Genomic DNA, 21,071 nt, shown 5'->3' on the forward strand with positions numbered 1-21,071 from the left:
GTTGTTTTCAGTGATTCAGCTTATTAGGCCTCTAGTCATGCAGGGTTAGGGTTAGTATGAATAATGAACAGTATTGATTTTAAAGGACACATGTGTGCAGCAAGAAGGTTCTCAGTTTGAATAAGTTAAATAACTACTTATATGTAAAACTTAGTATACTCTCTTGCTTCTAGCACACACTTCAAAACATGTGCTTATTTCCTGCATTTCAGATTTTACTCCTGTCCCAACAAAACCATGTCGCTGTAGATTCTCAGGATGATTCTCAAGTGTTTTAAAAATGCAAAATTACGCTTTTGCAATTAGTGCTGACGTCTAAAATGCAAATCAGCATCACCAACCTGTGGAGGAACCCGGGACTGACACTCAACTCATCAGTCAGGCCCTGTCGTCTCCAGCCCCTGCCCCTCCCTCAGTCCTCCAGCAGATCTCCCCTTTCCATTCCACTCCCGTTCCCATCCTCCCCCCTCTGCCGGAGGCCTTGGCCCTGGGGCCCACCTGACTGACAGCTGTTGATTTGGATCTCTCCATCACACGCCAGATAAAAGAGGGATTCAGGACTCATCCGTGCCGCTCCCTCCGCTCCATTCCTCCCTCCAATCCCCGCCGCAAACGCAATTCCCGGGCACTGGACTTCAACAGGGCCTCCTAATGAAGTCATTCCCAGCACACATGATTGGGTGAGATTGCCACCACCGCACCACCACGATGCCGCCGCCGCTGCTGCCGCCGCCGCCACAATCCCCTCTCCCTGCACACATCTCAGGCCTCCCATCCCCCACCTCCACCGAGCGTACTCATGTGGAAACAGCAAGTGGTTGTGTGCATCCACTCCCTCCCTGTGTGTGGGTGTGTGTGTGTTTGTACATTCGCGACACATGTGATAGTGTGTGTGTGCACGCCTGTGTAGGTGTGTGTTCTTAACTAAGCTAACACAGCCTGACTGGCTACTAATTGGATGTCTCCACCGGCAGTTATACACTATGTGGCATTATGGCCGAGGGAAAATCACATAGGGAACTACACCTCCAACACGATGCACGGAGGAGAAAATAGAACGAGTGCGGCAGCGAGGGATTTTCTTGGCAGTAAAGGAGAAAATCACACGATGGTGACATGATGGTGTCGGTGCAGTATGAGCTGTGATGGAAATCAATCAGAGAGGCAGAAATCTGCTTCTTCCCGCCTGTCCATCACTGTCTGGCAACATGAAAGCCTTTGATTTGAGTAATGAAAAGTCGACAGCTAATGAATCTCTCATAATGTCACCCACTAAAAACAACAAATGTGTCTTTGTGGAGGTCTCCTGCTCAGCCTAATGCACATCACAGTCCCTGATAGTTCACTCAGCGACACCTCCTCAGCAGGAATCCTCCAGAGACAACCTCGCTGGCTGTCAGTCGGTCGGTCTGCCACTCAGCGCTAACACGACAGCCCGTCCCCGAGTGCCTGTGAACACTCCACAAGCAGCACCGATCTGACAACACACACACACACACACAAAGAAGAAGTGTTTCTGAAGGTACCCTCCTGTGACGCCCAAAAAGGCTTGTTTTAAGTTTTTTTGCACCGGGGGAGGTGGGCATCGGAGTGAGGACGACTCCCCTGTTAGCGACGGGGCTGTGCGATCAAATGGAGACGTTTTTTTGGCGTCTTTGAATCTCGATGACGGCTCAGGAGCCTCGCAAGAGAAGCACTGGACTGATAAGAGCTGTTAAACTTAAAGAACTATCTGATCTCAAATACTGACGGATACCGGGTAGATAGGACAGACAGAAACCTTTTATTTCAATCTACTTGCTGATATTTGCAGTTTAATTAGAAATCACAACATTTTAGATTTATTTTTCTAATGAAATCAAGGTTTATTCCTGTTGTGATTGAGAGTCTGATAAGTGTCAATTAATAGGCTCCCAACGTAGAATTTGCATGACAATAAATGCAATGCATTATCAATATGCCAACACCATGCATTATTAAAGATGGTCACCATTAACATAATAATATATTTGCATAATCAAGAGCAGCATTTGCATGGGAGACACAGGATCTCCATGCATCAGCAGAAGGTGAAGACGATTCAGATTTCTGCGACCTCTTCGTCTTCAGCCGGTCCAGAGCGAGTGGAGTCACATGGAGAGCGGCTGCTTTTAATGAAATGGATCCAGAGTCGACTCCATAATGGTTTGAGTTCCAAACATGTTAAACTTACGTGACTCAGTGCAGAATTTTAAACCATGGAAACTTGTTGTTTGAGGGAAATATTCGACTCTTCACTCCTGTATCTAATGCCTGCAGTCCCTGATTCAAATATATGATACTTTTATAAAATATAATGCATTAATACTGGTTAAACTGGTTTTCTGTGGAAATCCGAAAGATTCTTCTAAAATCAGAAAACCCCTGGAACCAATTGGAGGCGTATAGTTAACATCTCTGGTCGTAGTGCAGGAGTTAAGATATCAGTTATACAGTCTATTCCCTATATTTTGCTGAATTACCTATAAAACATTGTTTTTACCACTGGAACCAATTGGAGGCCTTTTGACATGCATGGTTGCACATCAGGAGACCATATCATGAAAATAGACAATGTGATTAATTTCAATTGTATGTTGGAATACACGGCATCACATTGGAATTTATATCGTTAAATCACGGTACGAGTTTTCAAGTTATATTCAAAGTGAAGCAATGTGCCCCTGATAAAACAAAGCAAAGGCACTTAGCATGTGTTCTCCTAGTTAAGATTCCCTCTCAGCAGTAATCCGATGTTTCTGAGTGTCTGCTGGAAAACAAGTGGAAGGTCAAGAACACGAACAATGGATGTTGATTCCAATTATGTGTAAAGCATTGAACAAGATGCGCTAATGATGGCGTTGTCGGGAGAAAAAAAAGGTGTTTATGTGCTACTCTCCCAAAGCCTGTGGAACACTTTATTAAGCAAAGGCTTTATTTCCATAAAGGCTGATAAGACTTCAAATGATTCAGTGAAAAACAGTCCTGGCATCAGCGCGGCAAAGCAGCGCGTGTATTTATCTCTGCAGACGCCGGGAGACAATCAAGACAAAGATGATAGCACATTTTGAAATGCAGCACAGAGGCATAATGAGATTGCAGCTACTTCAGGAACAAAACCAGACAAAATGCTTTTTTCCCCCCGTAAATGGCTCCTTGTTTTATTCACTCACACCAAAAAAAGGCCATCGTTTTCAATTAATGAAGCAGGGAATTGAGTCCGAGGTCCTGCGGGATATGGATTAACCATGATGGCTTGAGGGCCCAATCTCACACTGAGTCTGCGCTGCGGTCTGCATGGAGGAATTTCTCATTCGAGGCCCCAACCACCCCCCCATCCCCACCACCTCCTATATACCTCCAACTCCATCCATCCATTCCTCATCCTAAGGTGAGTTGCTTCAGTGCAGACCGCTATTAGTGGTGGGGGGAGATAAAACTGTAAGTGTTGCTCCCAATTAGTGCATCAGTGACCGCTCTGTGCCTCCTCCACGGCGAGGCCTGCGAGGATGGGGAGGGAGGGAGGAGGGGGCCGTGCCGGGTGAAGGATTGGAGGAGAGGATGGCGTGAAGACGCCTCGGCTTTGGAGAGGAATGAAAAAGAGAAGAAGGGAGCGGGTTGGAAGATAAAGAGATGAAACAAAAAGGGAGAGAGGAGAGCGAGGGGAGGGGGAGCGACTAAAAAATGGCTTAAGCGTTCATTTTGAGTGGCGAGACAGGTCCTATTAACATTTAACAGCGTTTGCGCAACTTGGTGTGGAGGTTAGGATGCAAATGAGGAGGAATTAAAACTGGCCAGAGGTTTGTCATTGATGGATTGCAGTCTGGCGGTACTCACCACTTCCTAGTGTCCATCACAGACGATTACTGTATAATTAAACCTTATTTCTGGACTCTGCGGCGCATAATTACTTGTGTGGGAATGTAACCATCATCTAAAAGCTCCGGCAAAATGCTTTAGCATTTAGTCTGGCAGGCTGCAGTCATTTCACAGTCCAGTGACAGATAGAGCCATCTGATGATCGGCGAAAGAACAGTCACTTTTAATAAGAGGTGGGAAAAAAATATTAGGCGACAGTGTGCTGATTATAGGAAAATTAGGCTTTCAAGTGGTAAAGTCCTTTGTGTTATTTGCATAATTTATTCCAGCTTTACCCCCCTGTTCAACCACCTTTTTCTGCGGAGCTGTGGGCAATTTCCTCTCATATTTGAATAGATTGCACATTTAAGACTACTTAAGGAAAAAAAGTGATCGCTTAGCATATTTTAATTGTGAGCAGAGGTGTGAGGCTGAAGCTTATGGAGCGAGGGCCCTTTAAAGTGAAGAGGACATTGTACATTCCTTATCACACGAAAGCATGTAAACATTGCTATTATGAATAAAGCTAAAGACGTAACCTGAAAGTCGGTTTATCGATGAAACAAAACCAGCTGCAGCTTTAGAGAAGAAACCAGCGGTTCTTATAAAGCGTGGAGCAAGAAAACTGCAGTAAAATGCTCAAATCTCTAAGAAGAAACTACATTTACCAGCTTTATATTTGACAAATAATAGAACTTGTGTCATAAATTATCAGTGATCATAACTATAGCTTGTCTCGGAGTGGGAAAACAAAGACGGCAGCAGCCCCTGCGTTGCACTCTAACCTGCTGCGAAGCGTTTTTGAGTTTTCACAGATAATTATAGAGGCTATACAGCCGGCTTCCCACACCTCGCCGCCGCACACTGTATATAATCATATACCTTGGAAATGCAGCGGGCAAATGCACATCAATTTCATTAAGAGTACTCACATAATCCAAATTCTTTTTGATGGAGAGGGATAATTAATGCTTTAATGTTTTGGTCTTGCCACTCGTACCACAGCAAGAGAAATGAATTGTTACATTTTAATGAGCGGAGCGACAGCGCCGGCTTCCTGCGCAACACGGACAATTTTATAATTGCACACAAGGGTGACTAACTCAAGGCTCATTACGGCGATTTTTTCAGATGGGCTATTTTTTGGCAGGACAATACATTTATTCTTACTGATAAATAAATTCTGTTATTCATCTTTTACGCCGTCCGTCCCTCCAAGAACCTTCATATGACCGTTGACAAGGGAAAAAAACGAGATGTACAAGATATAATCTCCCAAGAAAATGTCTTTAATGAATCGTTTGTTGCTGCTTGTACCTCAGATTACATGAAAATACATTTAAGTCGACTGCAAGTATGGCAACATATTCACACATATAAACAAGTGGTGCATTTGTATTGTATGTATAGGTATGTACAACAGAAAACACGTTACACTCTGGTTTAAAGTTGTGCAAGTGTGTTATATATACTAACAATTTATAAAATTCAACACACTAAATAATAAAAAATAAAGAAAAGAAGAGTGTGCCCACGTATATACACATTCACACGCGCACAACAACAGTAGTTCACAAAAGATTAAAGCAAATGTACTGGATTATACATTTCCGGGGTCAGCGTGAAGTCGACCCCGAGTGTTCCTCCCTCACAAATCACTTGTGAGTGTGTTTCAGTGTTGTCGCCATGTGTATTAGTGTTGTCACACACACGCGCACACTTGGCTATGCTGCAGCCTGCGGTTGCAACATCACCTATTTGTTTTAAGTACAGTCATCTGAGGTAGACTGCGCAAAAACTTCATGGTGTGACTCTCTCCACTTCGCTTTTTTTGTGTTTTTTTCTCGATGCATTTTTCACAAATGTCCGACATTTGGAAAGACGTAAATCAAATACCACGCGTGTTTTGTAGCCATGAGGTAGAAATGCTTCAAAGAACTCTAGCGTCCGTATGAGGAAAAAAAGGTTTTTTTTCCCCAAAAAGTAAAAAAGAAAAGAATAAGAGCTGGATTCAAACTGACCACAAAACACGGAGCAAACAAGCGTAGCGTTGTGTGTTTGGAGTGGTCTGCTCGTCTGCTCGTCTGCTGCGGGCTGAGAGAGAACGCCTGTGCTGCTGTTGTGTGCTCTGAAGTGCATTAGTCGTTTTTTCTGTCTGAAGGGACTGTCTCTCCAGAGGATTTGCTGACAGAAGGAATTCTGGTACAGATTGTTTTGAGGGTGGTTTTCTGACGGACCACTCTGCTTTCCCCTTGTGCTGCCGCCACGCCGCCTGGCTGTCTTTCCTTTCCGTCAATTCTGCTGACGCTCAGCAGAACTTTTTTTTTTTCTTCCCCCCACACATCAGGTGACGCTGCCCATGCCGGAGATAGCAAACGCAGACTGGGCCTGTGCACATGTTCACTCTATGTGGCTAGTTTGACAGAGATATTTGAAATAAAAGAGATGCACAAAGCTGATCATTGGTTTGAATAAACAGAATCTCCTTCAGGAAAAAAAAAACAAAAAAGCAAGTGCTGTCAGTGAGACGTCGAGACATTTCAATATTACACGAAAACTCATTTAGTGCACATACGATAAACTATCATAATTACTCCCATGCCACAAGAGAAGAGCTCGAGGACAGTTTCTTGGACAAGGAGGAGACAAAAATACATTCCGATGCAATACAATGGGCAACAGATAACCTTCAGGTATAAGGGACTTCAAGACTAGTGCCAAAAAATGACCCACTCATGTTACAAAGCCTTTCAGTGAACTGAAAATGCACTTAGACTATGTGCTCTTATGTCATCTGTGTAGATATAGTGAGAAAACTGACAGTAAAGTTACATGGGTTGGATTAGTTAGTCTGGTGCCTTCGTTCTGGACAAAACATCCTTTGATTAAAGTTTTCAAACTGTTGTGCTAACTGCGTCTGTACCTCCTGGTCGGACAATAACATGGCTGTGACAATAATAATACTAAATGCACTGCAGGAAATATCGGTCAGTGAAAATTGCTATGATCAAATGACCCCTTGACCTCTGGCAAAAACAGTAATTTACTCTTGATTTTCTATTTTCCACACTTGTAGAAAATTATAGACATGAGGGACATGCACTGGATGGATGTGTGATTAAAATAACAGGAGTGGAATCCCATTCTGTAACCAATCCAATTCAAGTACAGATAATCAGTGTGAGCAACACATACTTTCACAACTAGATACCTTTCAAATCAAACTTGGGAGAATATCAAGAGCTCACTTCAACAAAACTGTGGAGTTGCTTGAGGATTATTATTCTGTTTCCAATACAGAATGAATGATGGAGTATCAGGGACATATTGAGGGCTGAGATTTCGAGAATAATGTTATGATATTATGAGAATAAAGGTCATAATCTGGATCCAAAATCGTTATTATCAATCTTGTTTCTTCAGAACCACTTTGAATATCACGCAGATATCAGCAAACTGAGTCTATTGTGAAGAAAGAACCACACAGATATGGAGGAAATTTGCCTCTTTTGTGGAGGAGGAAACATTTGTGTTATTTGTGAAACTTATACAACTCACATTCCTCACTTTAACACAGACGACAGACTGAGCTTTACGATATTCCTCCACTGAAATGACACGTAGCCTAAAATTACAACTTAATTGACGTAATAATACGACGTAGTTCTCGAAATCTCCATTTTCCCCCCCTTTAAGTGACCCTCATGCTCCATTTTTAACATGACATCAAGCCAAACATTTCATTTTAAATCCAATTAGAATTTACTTTGACATTTCAGGAAATACTTTTTACTTTCTTGCTCAGAAAAAGATAAAAAAATTGGATACAGCTCTTATATGTCCTTTAAATGTAATGAGCCAAACAGCAGCCTGTAGCTTAGCGGCTCATCCAGTACAGGTTGGTACAAATTAAACTGTCAGAGGTGGATTTGAGTTTTCTTTTTTATAGAAGAATTACAGAAAATGAAGAGGTAACAACCTTCTCATCTGATTTCATAGGCAAGAAAGCAAAAGAGCATATTCCTCAAACTTTTCCTTTAGTTCATCCGGAGGAGTTTTTCTATCAGGTTCCTCCATCGTCCTCTGATAAACCACATGACAAATGAGCTGTTTGAGGTAATTGTGCAGACGTTAGCTGACTGACAGAACCCAACCATAGAGTCTAGCTCGCTAAATATAAACAGTGATGATTATGGGTGTTTTGATAAATATACAGCTCCCACCACCCCTAAAACCTGCTCGTCGCTTAAAACCCCCAAACAACACTGTTTTAAAATTTCAGGACTGGTGGAGAAGAAACTAAAGAAGCTGCTGGGAGGGAAAGATCTGAAAGAAATTATGGTTTTACTCTCAGTGCCGATTTTGTCAATCCAGAACATATCTAGTACATTCATTGTCATCTCTTTGCTATTTATCCTAGCCAGCTGAGGTACACCTAACACTGCTTCGCTAGACATAAACTGCCGTGGACTCCCCTCTCGGATCTTAGTGCTTTTTCGTCAGGATAACTCAAGGTACTGTACAATTCACAAACGCTTTCCTGAGTTTTGTTTGTAACGTTTGTTTGTTTTGCAGACAAAGGATCAGAAGAGATGAGTACGAGCCCAGACGACTGCCGTTCTGATGGATTACTGCTCTTAGCAAGACAATAAAGAATGATTGACCACCAGCAATGGCCACTGTCAATCTCTGTTGTTCAGACTCACTGCTGAAGTGTTAAAGCTCTTAATAATCATCAGCTCATGCCATGAATGTAGATTGTGAGGCCAATAAAGAAAGGAAATCAGAAAGCACCACTTCAGGCACTTGGATAGCCAAACAAAACTCCAAGAACAAGAACATAACGATATATATACAGACACTGGGGCATCTTTCTTCTGGAGCCAACTCGCTTGCAATGTGTAAACAATGCCCGGCTTTCTGGAGTGTCAAGCATTCAAATTAAAACTTGCTCATTAACCGCGAAACTGCCAGTTGTCTCATCAGATCAGGTCTCTTGGAGCGTCTCAACCCTGTTTGTGAGAACTCGGTGGGCTTGTGTTGGCCTCCTGCATGCCTTCCCCTCCAGCACAATGCGTCTGCCCTGCGGAAAGGAATTGTGGATGCCTCGTTTTCTCAAGGGCGGAATCTATCTTTTCACTGGCTGCAGCCGAACATTTTGTTCCACTCAGTGTATGTGTCAATCTCTTTCTGCGATATACTGGCCTGGAATTTACAAAAGACACTCTCAAAGTCCTGGTAGGTGAGGGGCCTGATCTGTCCCCTGGACATCATCCCTGTCATGTCCATGCCCTGTGCAGAGACATGTAGCAGACCCACGAGGGCCTCTTGGCAGAGTCTGGCCAGATCCAGTCCGGAGAAACCCTCTGTACGCTGGACCAGCAGCGCCAGCTCCTCCTCGCTCAAGCAGTATTTGTGCTGAGATTGGGCCAGGAGCTGGGTCACAATCTGGTGTCTGGCCACGCTATCCGGCAGGGGAACCAGAACCCTTCGAGCAAAGTACCTGCGCAGCCCCTCGTCCATGTCCTGGGGTCGACTTGTGGAGCAAACCACCAGCACTTGGTTGCTTCCGTCCTCACCGGAGCCCATGAGCAGCGAGTCCAGCTGGCCGAGCAGCTCTCCTTTCAGCCGGTTGATGGGACTCTCTTCACTGAGGTGGGCTGACAGCAGCATGTCGACCTCACTGATGAACAGTACTGATGGCTGCCGGCAGCGCGCCACCAGAAACGATGCTCGGATAATTTTTTCTCCATCAGCCAACCACTTGGTGGCCAACGTGGAACCACTGAGCTGCAGGAATGGCGCCCCCAGCTGGCTGGCCAGGCAGCGACCCAGCAACGTCCTGCCGCTGCCCCTGGGGCCAAACAGCAACAGACACCGTGGGGTTGGTCCTAAACTGCTGAACATGTCCGGGCGGAGAATGGGCCACAGAACCTCCTCCTTCAGAGTTGCCTTCGCCAGTTCTAGGCCTGCGATGTCACACCAATCTACGGGGGGGCCCTGCTGGACGATCTCAGAGGTCACCATATCGAGGAGGTGAGGGTCACTGGTTTTTAGCTGCTCCTCAGCATGTCGGGAGGACGAGGATGAGGAGGAGGAAGGCCCTGGTGCTGAGTGGGAGAGGTGGAGACGGTGGTCTTCAGCACTTTGCTCGCTGAGGGAGGGCGAAGTGAAGCTGGCGAGGGAGTCAGCTGAGCGGGAACCCCCCAGGGTGGAGGAGCCGTAGGCCGGGGGAGTCAGTGGCCCACCTGCTGCCTGACTGCTGTACTTCCTCTGCTCGGACGACATCGTGGACTGTTTCTGAGGATTAAAAGGTAAAGAGGACTTTTCAGCGCTCCTGTCAAAGCCACCACCACCGGTGCCTCCATTTGCACTGCTGCTGTCTGCTATCCTGTACATGGGGCTCTCAGCAGAGCTCCGAGACTGACCATAAGCAAAGTTAGCATAAGAGGAGTCTATCTCTCCTTGGCCTGTCATGTAGAAGGCTTTCCTCTTCAGTGAGTTAGAGGAGCTACTGCTGAGAGGGGTTGGGGCAATTGGGGTCAGGTTGTGGCTCTGGTATGGGTATCCAGGTAAAGTAGAAGAGGGGGGGAGTGGTGTGGGTGCAGCGATGCCTGAGGGGAGGTATGAGGAGGGAGGGGGTGCTCCCCCAGGGCTGTATCCCGGCCCGACTGAGCTCTGAGCTGGGTAGCCTGCTGGGGGGTAATTATAACTAGACAAGTTGGGGGAGCCTCCGTTGTAAGCTGGGACTAATGTGGGGTGGGAGGGCGGTGGAGGGGGCGGCTGCAGGAGCCCAGAACTGTGCAGCGGGGAGGGGAGAGCTGGGGTCGGGGCAGACTGGGAGCTGTAACTACTGTGCAAGTAGGATCCGCTGTACGCCGGGCCGTATTCCTGAGAGGCCATGGAGGAGGAGTGGAGGGCAGTGGCACTGTGGCTCCCACAGCTGCTGCTGGAGTAGCTGGGCTCACTCAGGGTGCTGGAGGCCAGGCCAGGGGAGCTGCACATACCAGACACCACCTCCGAGGCCGCCGCCACCCCTCCTTTCCTCACCGAAACCCCCTCTGGGATGCAGCTCATGGGGTAGACGCCATCCTGCCAGGGCTCCGATTCCCCTTTACGCCCGTTCATCACTCCAGGGGCCTCGGAATATCCGCCCGGCATCTCCAGAATGCCAGAATACTTCTCAGCATACTTCTTGAGCAGGTTGGAGGCGGTGAGGGCTGAGATGTCGTCATTGGCCCAGGCATACTGGTAGGCGGTGGAGCGCTGCAGGTGGCCGGGCAACGCCCTGTAGGCCTCAGCCTTGTGGGCTGGCGAGCGCGTGGTGGAGGATATGTCGAAATGCTGTTCGGCCCACTGGCTGTGCTCGGGGGTCCACTGCATCTTTAAGCCTGACGAAGAGAACGAGAGACATGTGAACACACCAACACGCTAAAATCATTGGAACAATAATTAAAATGACAACACCTTCAAATTGGCTGGGATGCAGGGCGGTCAATTAAAAATGTGATATTATCTGGAGGCTTGTTTTCATTTATTCATCATATATTTATCGTGAGAGTGGAATCGTTTATTTGTGCAGATCAGGAGAATGTGTGTCTGCAGGTGTGGTGCAGTACAGAGGACGGTGGGACGGCTGGTTACTGCAGCCTGATGCACCCCGGCCAGACCAATAAGACAGAGGCATCGAGGGTCAGTCTATAATCCCCGGCTCATCTGAGGTGGCTGAAGATGGGTTTGAAAATGTGCCTCGCCGTGCACCACAAAGCAACACACACACACACACACACAACCTTGCACATCCACCCCCATCTGCTCATGGTGCTTTCATCCAACACACATAAAAACACACAACCCCCTTTTTTAGACACACAAAAACTATCTATGCCTGCACTCAAGCGTGCTGGCGCGCACACGCTCACATCCACTGACCCAGACGGACAAACACAGGCACGCACACAGGAGCTGCAGCGAGCTATGAATTACAACACATTGTGTCTCCGGCTTAGTTCCTGTCTGCACAGCTCCACCTTGACCTCCTCTCTCCACGTTCTCTTTACCTTTCCGTCTGCATCTCTTCTTCACGCCCCCCCGCTGCCTCATCTTCCCTCTCACTCTCTCCCCTTTTGCTTTTTTCCCGTCGTCCATTTTCCACCTCCCCTCCTGCCAAGCCCCTCTGTATTCCCCCTCACCCCCTTTTACTCTGACTCCATCTATTTCGATATACATCTCTTCTTTTCATTCCCTTTCTGCTCTTTCTTTGCGGCCACCCCTCTTTTTTTATTTACTCCCTGTGTGCTCGCCTCACCTCCTCCCCCCCTTTCTCCTCCCTTGCTCCATCTCATCTCAGACACACTCACCTGGCTTTTCCCTTTATTGCCTCAGGAGGCTGGAGAGCCACTGTTTCCTTTAATCCCAGCCAATGCCATCTGCAAACACTGACAGTCACACGGCGACTCCATCGTTGTCTCACTATCAAAGCCGCGGCGCTATCAAAGGCTGGACGGGGCGTAATCACAGCAGCCGCATGGCAGATTGAACCCTGTTTGATTTGACTTAGTGCACACAAATAAAGGATAATATCGGTGTCATTTAGGCTGCTTCCTCCGACTTATTGACTGGCAGTGGATGCATGTGGAGATCCACAGTTGGGGGTCTAGTGAGCCCTACCTGCTCCAGAATTGGTTTATGTGTGTTTTTGTCTGAGTGAAGCAGGCCTGCACAATGAAATCCATTCACCAAGGAGCAAATCTTCCCTTCCTCCCATCCATTTATGCTACAGACGTGCACAAAAAAGGGCACAAACACACACGTTCACACTCTCACACTCTCATGCTCCTTTCTCAGAGGGCCTGTGTTTGTTTGGTAACAGCACAAGGAGGGAGGGGGGAATCCCCAGACTCCTATTTCCTCTCTGATTCTCCTCTCCAGCCTTCTCTCGGCAGACGCCAGTGGCTAATTAGCAGAATGGCGATCTGCTAATTGTGTTAATTTACAACATTTTAGCCGAGGGGAGTCTAGCAGGGGCTGGCGAGCCTGTCACCCTCCCAGTGTAGTGAGCAGGGGAACGCCTCAGACAAAGAGCTGAGCAGAGGGAAGTTTTGCATTAGCTGGAAGGCTCCTTTAGAGCTGAGAATATATTATATGGAAATAATAAAAGGGCAGCACTTCAAGGAGGAAACTACAAGTCAGGAAAAACTGGACAAAAGAGGAGTAAATGAGGATTTAGGTCAAATTCAAATTTCACTACAAGCCCTTGAAAGCAGCCTGATTATATTGTTTTTATTGGAAACTCAAGTTTTGTGAACAATGAAACCTAACATTACGAGATAGGATGTTTTTTCAAGATGTTTATTTATTTCTCAGAGAATAATTTATGGGTCTTGATGAAAAAAATCATGTTTAGGGGAGTGATATTATTCAGTGTTTGCAATTTGGTGTAGATCCAAAGTCTTTTTTCCCTATTAACATATGATCAGCATGAGATTATATGTACCTGAATGCATCATGAGATTATATGAACCTGAAGGAATCATGAGATTATATGTACTTGAATTCAGAACGAGATTATATGTTCTTGAGCAAGGGGGCGACACGTGGCAGAGGCTCTAAGCCGGATTCAGCCGCGTCTTCAGCCATCAGCGTCGGACTTCTCTGGCTAATCTACAATCCACTCCCCCGTGTGCATGAGGAGCTACATGAGGCTTGAAGGTTTGCTGCTGTGTAACTGCAGAAGTATCCACTGTCACATGTTATTTAAAGAGCTGCATTGAGGAATCTTCCATTCAGTAACATCATTATTGACCTTCCGCTGTCGATCAAGTTATTACAGTGACGTCGTGAAGCACTTGACCTGGTCCGAGACTGATTAAATCTTAAAGTGACGTTTTAATAGTGCAGACCAACAGAGCGACGGACTGAAGTGGTGTTCAAGTGGTTCAAACTCTTTTGCACGAAGAGAAAAGACAATTATTTGGCAAATAAAAAGAGATGAATGAAGAATTAACACATTAAGAAACTGGGAAACCTGTCGTTTTCATTTTACAGGGCCTTCCCCCCCAAAAAATCATTGCAATGTCGGAGCAGCCTTCTTCGTGCAAAATGCATCTTGAAAAATGAAAGACAATTATTAGTCGATATAACACGAGAAAAAATCTGCTGAGGGAGGAATAGAGAGAGAGAAACCAGGAGGAGGAGGAGGAGAGGAAGCGAGGCCGTAAAATACCAAACGAGGGAGAGAGAGACTAGAAAAAAATGTGACAAAATACAACAAGCCGAATCACACACACTCTTCCCTCCACAGAGTTTGACACTCCATCAAACTCTGATGTGTCCTCCGTTTAAAGAAACATGAATCTTTCTAATTCCATCATTAATAAAGATAACATATATAAAAGAGTGTGTCAGGCTCCATCAGGGCTTTCATCTCTTCTATAATGAGGTTAATGCAGAGACGCAGTGATTACCCCTGCAATGCAAATGAAGGCCAAATGATAACTTGCACTATTTAAATAAGGTAATAGCGATTACTCTACGTTATTCAAATGAGGACAGATGCTTTGAACTGAGCGCTTTGAACTTGCTGCTCCTTCTCCAAAACATAAGGAAGAGACGGAGGAGGATTGACTTTGGTATCGTCCAGGGTGGATCCTCTAATTCAATGTGATGTAAACCAAGGACAATGAGCAAAGCAAAGTCGCTTAACGTGGCAGAGTGGGATGGGCGGGGTCGACTGGGTGGGAAAATCAGCCGAGGTACACGCTGCTCTTCTTTACTCACTTTGAAAAGACCTTGGAAGTTACGGAAAAGTCCTTGGATTCATTGTCAGAATGAAACATGGATGGAAATCAACACAAATAACCAGCAGAGAGTTTTTCTTTGGATGTTAATATAATATATCAAGTGCTGTGAATGCCAGCCATTCATTCTCAAAAAACGTTCAAGGCCCTTTTCTCATTTAAAACATGAAAAAGGAAAATATTACTTGTGGATATTAATTAGTCGGAACTTTAACATTGAAGTAAATGTGTTTCGTGAATGTGGTTTACAGCCGTTTTTCGCACAGGATCTAAGGATGGATGTAAAATTGGGTCCGGACATTTGTGTTTCACTGATCTATACAAACAGATTCTGCTTGTGAATGTGCAGAATCTGTAGCGAGGGAGGTAAACAGTCCTTTTTCAGATATTTTGGTCTTGGCCTGGGAGGGAGGGCGTTTGCAAAAGTGTTTAGATGGACACATGCAAGTAAAGTGTGTGAGTGTGTTGTTGCAGGGAAAGACGGAGAGAGGGAGAGAGAGAGAGAGGGAGAGAGAGAGAGAGAGAGAGAGAGAGAGAGAGAGATCGTGCACTCAGCTGAAACAACATCCAACAAAAATCTTCTCCACCTTCTGAAGCGTCAAGTCTGCCGGCACTTTTTTGTATATTTTTTTTGTCTTCTCCTCCAGCCTCCACATAGAGAAGCATAATCATTCTCATTACACCCGGCGTCCATCTGCATCAACAGAGCTGCCTATTACTGCCAGTGTGTGTATGTGCAGTAAACAGCTCTTTAGAGAGAGCTAATGAGCTCTTTTAAGTCTGTCCGCTGTGTGATTCTGCAAGCGGGGTGTCAGAGCAAACTGCCCATTTTGGTAACGTCATAATTAAGCCGTGCGAGTGCTGGGAAAGAGAGGCCGGCTCACATGTTGACATCGACATGCCTGCACACACACACACACACACACACACACACACACAATCTGAGATGAGACGTACAAACGTGCGCGTCTGTCTTCCAAACATAAACAGACACCGAAGACCTTCAAAAACAAACGACCATGTCACGGCCTTTTTGAAAATCTGTTCCAGCCTCTCTCTGAAGAAGGAGGAGTTGCATGACAAGCGATAACTTCATCAAGAGAGACCTGTTTTCACGCACCACTGGGGAAATCTAACCAGCCGCTTATTCAAATCCTTATCAAATGCACCAGAGGGCATCTTTTAAACTCCAAATTACTGCACGTGTAAAAAGCCTGGATCTGCGTCGTATGTAGCTTTTGTCTTATTGTGCGTGTGTGTGTGTGAATTCTCATGCGTGCACATGGCGGCCTTGTGTGTGTGTGTTTGACAACCTCTGGACCACCTTGTTAATGAGTCCAGCACACTGTGACTAAGCCACAGGCTACGCTGTATTGGCACACAACCTACAGTGGAGTGTCAAATAATGTGATTAGGTCCTCCAAAAGGCAATTAATTATGAAATTAGTCATGAACTGGTGTCACACACACACACACACACACACATGCACGAAGGCACACACCACAACCAAAACGCTCACTGTGCGTTGATGTCAGCGATCGCAGATCAAAAATTAAAAAAAGAAATCACTAATAACCTGTATTCATTTCGATTTGAGTCAAAACTAAATGAGATGAACAAACAAGACAAATGTGTGTCAACAGAATTGCTAAATTCCTCTTTCAGCCCATGTCACAGGCAGAGAAGCCGCCACGCCAGACGCCATCCGACGATCCCGAATCCGCGTCTTTGAAGCCTTTCAGTTCATCCGCCATTACAACGCACAGTCTGTCGCGAAGCAACGACAGAAACAACAACAACAACAACAGATAAGGGAGTAAACAGAGCCGAGTTCAAAGTCTAGACGGCGAGCAGTGACCGGGAGAGATGAGCTGTCACTAACTCAAAGACAGTAAAGGAGGGGGGGGGGGGTTGGATCTGTAAAGATGACAGCTCGGAGCAGCGGAATAAGGATATTTGACAAATGACAGCGTCTTTAAAAAAAATAAATCAAATATTCATTGTAATCCGCGATCTTTGACCTCGTGACAAGTTTTCGCAGCTTCGACCATCAAACTTTGAAATCTGCAGATCGAGAGTAAAAACAGAAACTCGCCGTCGAGGCTTTAAAAAAATATTAGGGTGTGTTTAATGACGACTCTAAATTTAGCTCACAGAAGAAGCCAGTGATAAATCTCTTAGTAGATTCCAGAGGCATATCGTCGTCACCCCTGCCCGCCAGTATCACATCTCCCTTAGAGCTGTATAAATTGACACTGTCTAAATTTCCTTTTACTAGACAGACGATTGAATGGGTGGGTTAAATGGGTAGGGCGCCGTTAAACAAATGCTCCGGATCAAGGAAATTGTGCGTGGCTTCTTTTGTCATTCAGAGAGGAAATTGAGAGATATTCTGCGGGGGCTCGGCGCCGCTAACGCACGGCATTCATCTATAATGCACTCGGCCTGTCCGTCAGCTACTCCATTTCCTGTGACTAGCGCAGCGTGCCTAATCACCCGGCTCCACGCGGGTTCCTTCCTCAAAGACAGCCCTGCGTGCACACACCAACGCACACCCACACACACACGTGGCCACACGCAGGATACACCGACATGCATAGAAACATCAGGCCCCGCAGAGGCAAACAGATTATTCTTATCTGGCGAACAAAACATCTGTAAAGAGCCTGAGCAGCACCGTGCTGGAGCAGTGTCACAACCCTCGCAGCATCTGCACATCTCCTCTTTCATCACTGGGAAAAGAAACAGCTCTCACAGGCCGAGAGAAATCCAGATCATCAGAGAGGAGACGGGTAAAGTCCTGTGTGACGTCATAAAACTACATGTTTTTATTTATTCTTACTGTGGTATCTAATTTTTATCAAATCAAAAACCATTAATAATCAAACACGTGTGTTGATGTAAATGTAAATGTGTCGCATATTATGCATCAACAAATAATTAATAGAATCGTAATAAATTCCATCTGTACAAACTTATACAGCATATTTTATAATGAGTTAACTATTAAGGTTTTTGCAAATAAATCTTAATATTTATGAGCTTTAAAGCATATTCAAACAATTATTAACTTAATTGAAGCTTTTTTAAGTTCTTATTACTAGGGTGTATTTGTTGTAACTTGTTACTAACATAATATAAGCCATTTAATTAGCCTTATCAATAATATATAGTTTATTGATAAACTATAGTTTCACAACCCTTAACACAGCGTTTATTGGTTAAGATTTACATATTGTGACAATTGGCTTTATACTACAGGATTATCATCAATAAAGTTAAGTTAATATATAATGTAATCATTCATATTTCTCATATTTATAAGTTAGTATATCTACAACATAATAATCAGGTTTATAAATAGTTGCACTAATATATTACAAATAAATAAACCTAACAAAGATAAAGATATAGATGAATTATACTATATTAGGGTTTATGAAGTTTGTTATAGTTCTAATAAGTCAATAAACTAATTATTAATCCATATTGCTCATGTACAATACACTGATTTATAACCCAATAAAGTCATTAATTATTACAGAGAAACCCTTGAAAAGAATATTTAGGATTATATGTTGGAGCTCAGTTATAATACTAATAAAGCAATTTCCCAGTGTTCCCTATGAGCTGCAGCACTGTTTGCACTGCATGTGTGACAACAGCCTAAGTTTGTATACTTACAGAGACAAGTCAAGTAAAGCAAACACCTCGTAGGACTAACATCCTGCTCCGCTACTGAACATTAAGCTGCAGAATTTGCCTGGTGACAACAGGAGCAGTCACACAAACAGCTCTCAGGCCTGAGGTGCAGTCAACAGGATCTCTCCGAGTGGCCCCCGGGGTTAACTTGGGGCCGCACACTATCAATACTCCTCTGACGCCCGGATCCATACCTGCGATCCACCACCACTTTGTTTACCTGTGTGTTCAGTAATTAAAATAGATTTCTGAGAGGAGGCCTAATCCTTTTAGAAATGACATTGATCCGGCGAAGAGAGCTGCGGTGGAAATTCTGCTTTCTTTATTTTCTCCTCGACACTCTTTCCACGCAAGCCGAGGGCAACCCCGCCCCCGCCCCCCCCCAGAGCCCAACCCCTTCCTCCTCGATGGCAACTTTGTGAAGTCGTCGACATGAAGGACGTCATTTAGGGGAGGGGGTGGCGGTAGAGGGGTGGCAGGTGGAGATAATAGAAAGGAAGCCTCTAACCCCGTCTAAAGCTGTCTGTCTTCGTAAATAAAATGAGATAATTATTGAGTGAACAACATTATACGCCGACGACGCACTCTTTCTCCTCTCCCCCTCCCGCCGGCGCAGTTGTAAATCTCAACAAACACGGTGCTTTCGGACATTAAGTGCTCACTAAGCACAGTGGATGCATCATATTTCAAGAGCAGGCGTTGTGTGGGTGAGGAGCTGGGGAAAATGGAGTGTAATGGTTATCCATTATCTTATACGGCAACGGCGGCGATGATCATTTTCAAGTGACTCATTTCTGGAAGTACCTATCTATTGGCCACTTGGAGAGAAGACTTTGATGGCTAATCCAAAACAACTATTCAGAGGTCATTTACTGCGGCGGCGCGGAGACACTCTGCACAAGAGAACGCTCCAGCCCCCCTCATTATTCAAATACAATCCTCAGGAAAGATCCACATCACAAACAGCGACGCCGCAGCCCCAGAGTGGGCGATTACCTACACAGCACACTCCGGCCCAGAGTGGAAGCATTAACAATGCATCAACAAATGAATATATCACAATCCAAGTAAGAGTTTGAAAGCTCACAAGAGATATTTGTCATGGGAATAAATAGAGATGCTGGAGTTTATTAACATATCAATGATCCCACTCGCTGAAAAGCTCCACAGTCAATATTTTCCTACATGCACGTCGTGTAGAGGGAGAACTTTCATATTATTCAATCATATTATTTTATTCAGCCCAGGTATTTTTAGAAGTGTGGGTGCGATGTTTGTTTGTGTGTGGTCTCGGCTCCACATGAATGGTTACTTAACACCACACTGATTTCCCCTCAGCAGTTAGACACAAACCAGCCGATGCTCAATGATGCATCGCCGCGTTTGTTTGCCGCCAGGCGCTGTGCATATGTGTGTGTGTGTGTGTGTGTGTGTATTATCATTGCTGGCAAATAGACAGCCCAGGAGTGACTGCCGGAGTGTCACCATCTGTGGATGCATGTGTGTCTGTCTGCGCTGGGCTGTGTGCAGACTGTGTGTGAGTGTGAGTGTGAGTGTGTGTGGTTTGTATAGGGATGGGGGCAGGGGGGCTGCACTCGGTCGACTGGACCACGACTTCATAGTTTGCAACCAACTCGCTGCCTATAATACAAACTACTCTGCGAAAACAATTTTAACAACTTTACAGGCTCATAATTACACTTAATCTTTTCTTCTTCATAGTAGTGAAAAACAAATCTGCCAATGAAAATTCATGCTGAGAAAAATCTCTCTGTTTTTAATAAAATGAAATTAAACAATTAAAAGGAGGATTTTAAAAGCACCTAAAAAAAAAAAGCTGAGATTTTTGTAGTGTATGAAACACTTGGCAAGCGAGTGAGATTAGAGATTAACGCCCGCCGCGAGTGGTGCACGTGTGCGTGTGCGTGTGCGTGTGTGTGTGTGTGTGTGTGTGTGTGTGTGTGCGAGTGTGTGTGTGTGTGTGTGTGTGTGCCTGCGGGGTAGGCTATGTGTGGATTACTGAGGAGGCCCTAGCTGGGATAACCTCTACCCCCAGCCTGTGAACTTGCAGGATCCTTCACGGTGCATGTTTGAAGTGTCAAACCCTGCACACTTCATATAGATTCTGGCGAGATCTGCCAACTCTCCCCTTCTCACACTGTGTCCCAGTGAAAAATGAAAAACGGGAAGTAGAATTAGTCTCGGACTGCGCCTTTCTCTCCACCTGCTTTTATGTGCTTCTTCTTTTTTAGCTTAAAAACACCCGTGTGGAAATTAAAATAATAAAAGTACTTGGCCGAGGGAGAAATAAAGCATCACACACATGAAGCATACGCGTCCAATTAAAGATGAAAACATCCGATATGTGCAGACCAATAATGAGACTGTAACCTTCCACACATTGATATAAGAAACAAACATAAATCCTATATCTCCGTCGCATTTGACTCTTTGAATAACGTCATCACTTCCTCTTCTTCTTCTCTTCTCCACCTAAACTGGAGAACTGTTTATTTCTATCAGTCCAAATATTCACACCAATAGTTATTTACTAGTTATTTACTGATTTATGGAAATTTGGTTGGGAAACGTCGGTAGAGAACTTAGTTATAAATGACGCCAATTATCACGGTATAGTTAAAATGTTCGAAAAGTATTGTTTTGCAAACTGAAGAAATTAAGAAATTAAGTTA

General features: G+C 44.9%; 1 protein-coding gene and 1 long non-coding RNA gene across 9 annotated transcripts in view; one reads left to right on the plus strand and one right to left on the minus strand.

Moving 5' to 3' along the window:
- Positions 1-21,071, plus strand: part of LOC117775158 — a 366,941-nt gene that overhangs the window by 91,273 nt on the left and 254,597 nt on the right. The window lies entirely within an intron of this gene.
- LOC117774345 (fidgetin-like) overlaps positions 7,804-21,071 on the minus strand; it is a 42,001-nt gene continuing 28,733 nt past the window's right edge. For 6 of the 8 annotated variants that reach the window (XM_034606753.1, XM_034606743.1, XM_034606716.1 and 3 more), the window contains one exon: positions 7,804-11,267. In XM_034606753.1, coding sequence (XP_034462644.1) covers positions 9,013-11,267 — 2,255 coding nt within the window. In that variant the 3' untranslated portion in view covers positions 7,804-9,012. Of the gene's footprint in view, positions 11,268-11,936; positions 11,952-12,236; positions 13,101-21,071 lie in introns of those variants that run through there. The other 2 variants (XM_034606760.1, XM_034606768.1) reach the window with 2 other exon arrangements.

The sequence above is a fragment of the Hippoglossus hippoglossus genome, chromosome 2 (genome assembly GCF_009819705.1).
Source record: "Hippoglossus hippoglossus isolate fHipHip1 chromosome 2, fHipHip1.pri, whole genome shotgun sequence".
NCBI classification, from domain to species: domain Eukaryota; kingdom Metazoa; phylum Chordata; class Actinopteri; order Pleuronectiformes; family Pleuronectidae; genus Hippoglossus; species Hippoglossus hippoglossus.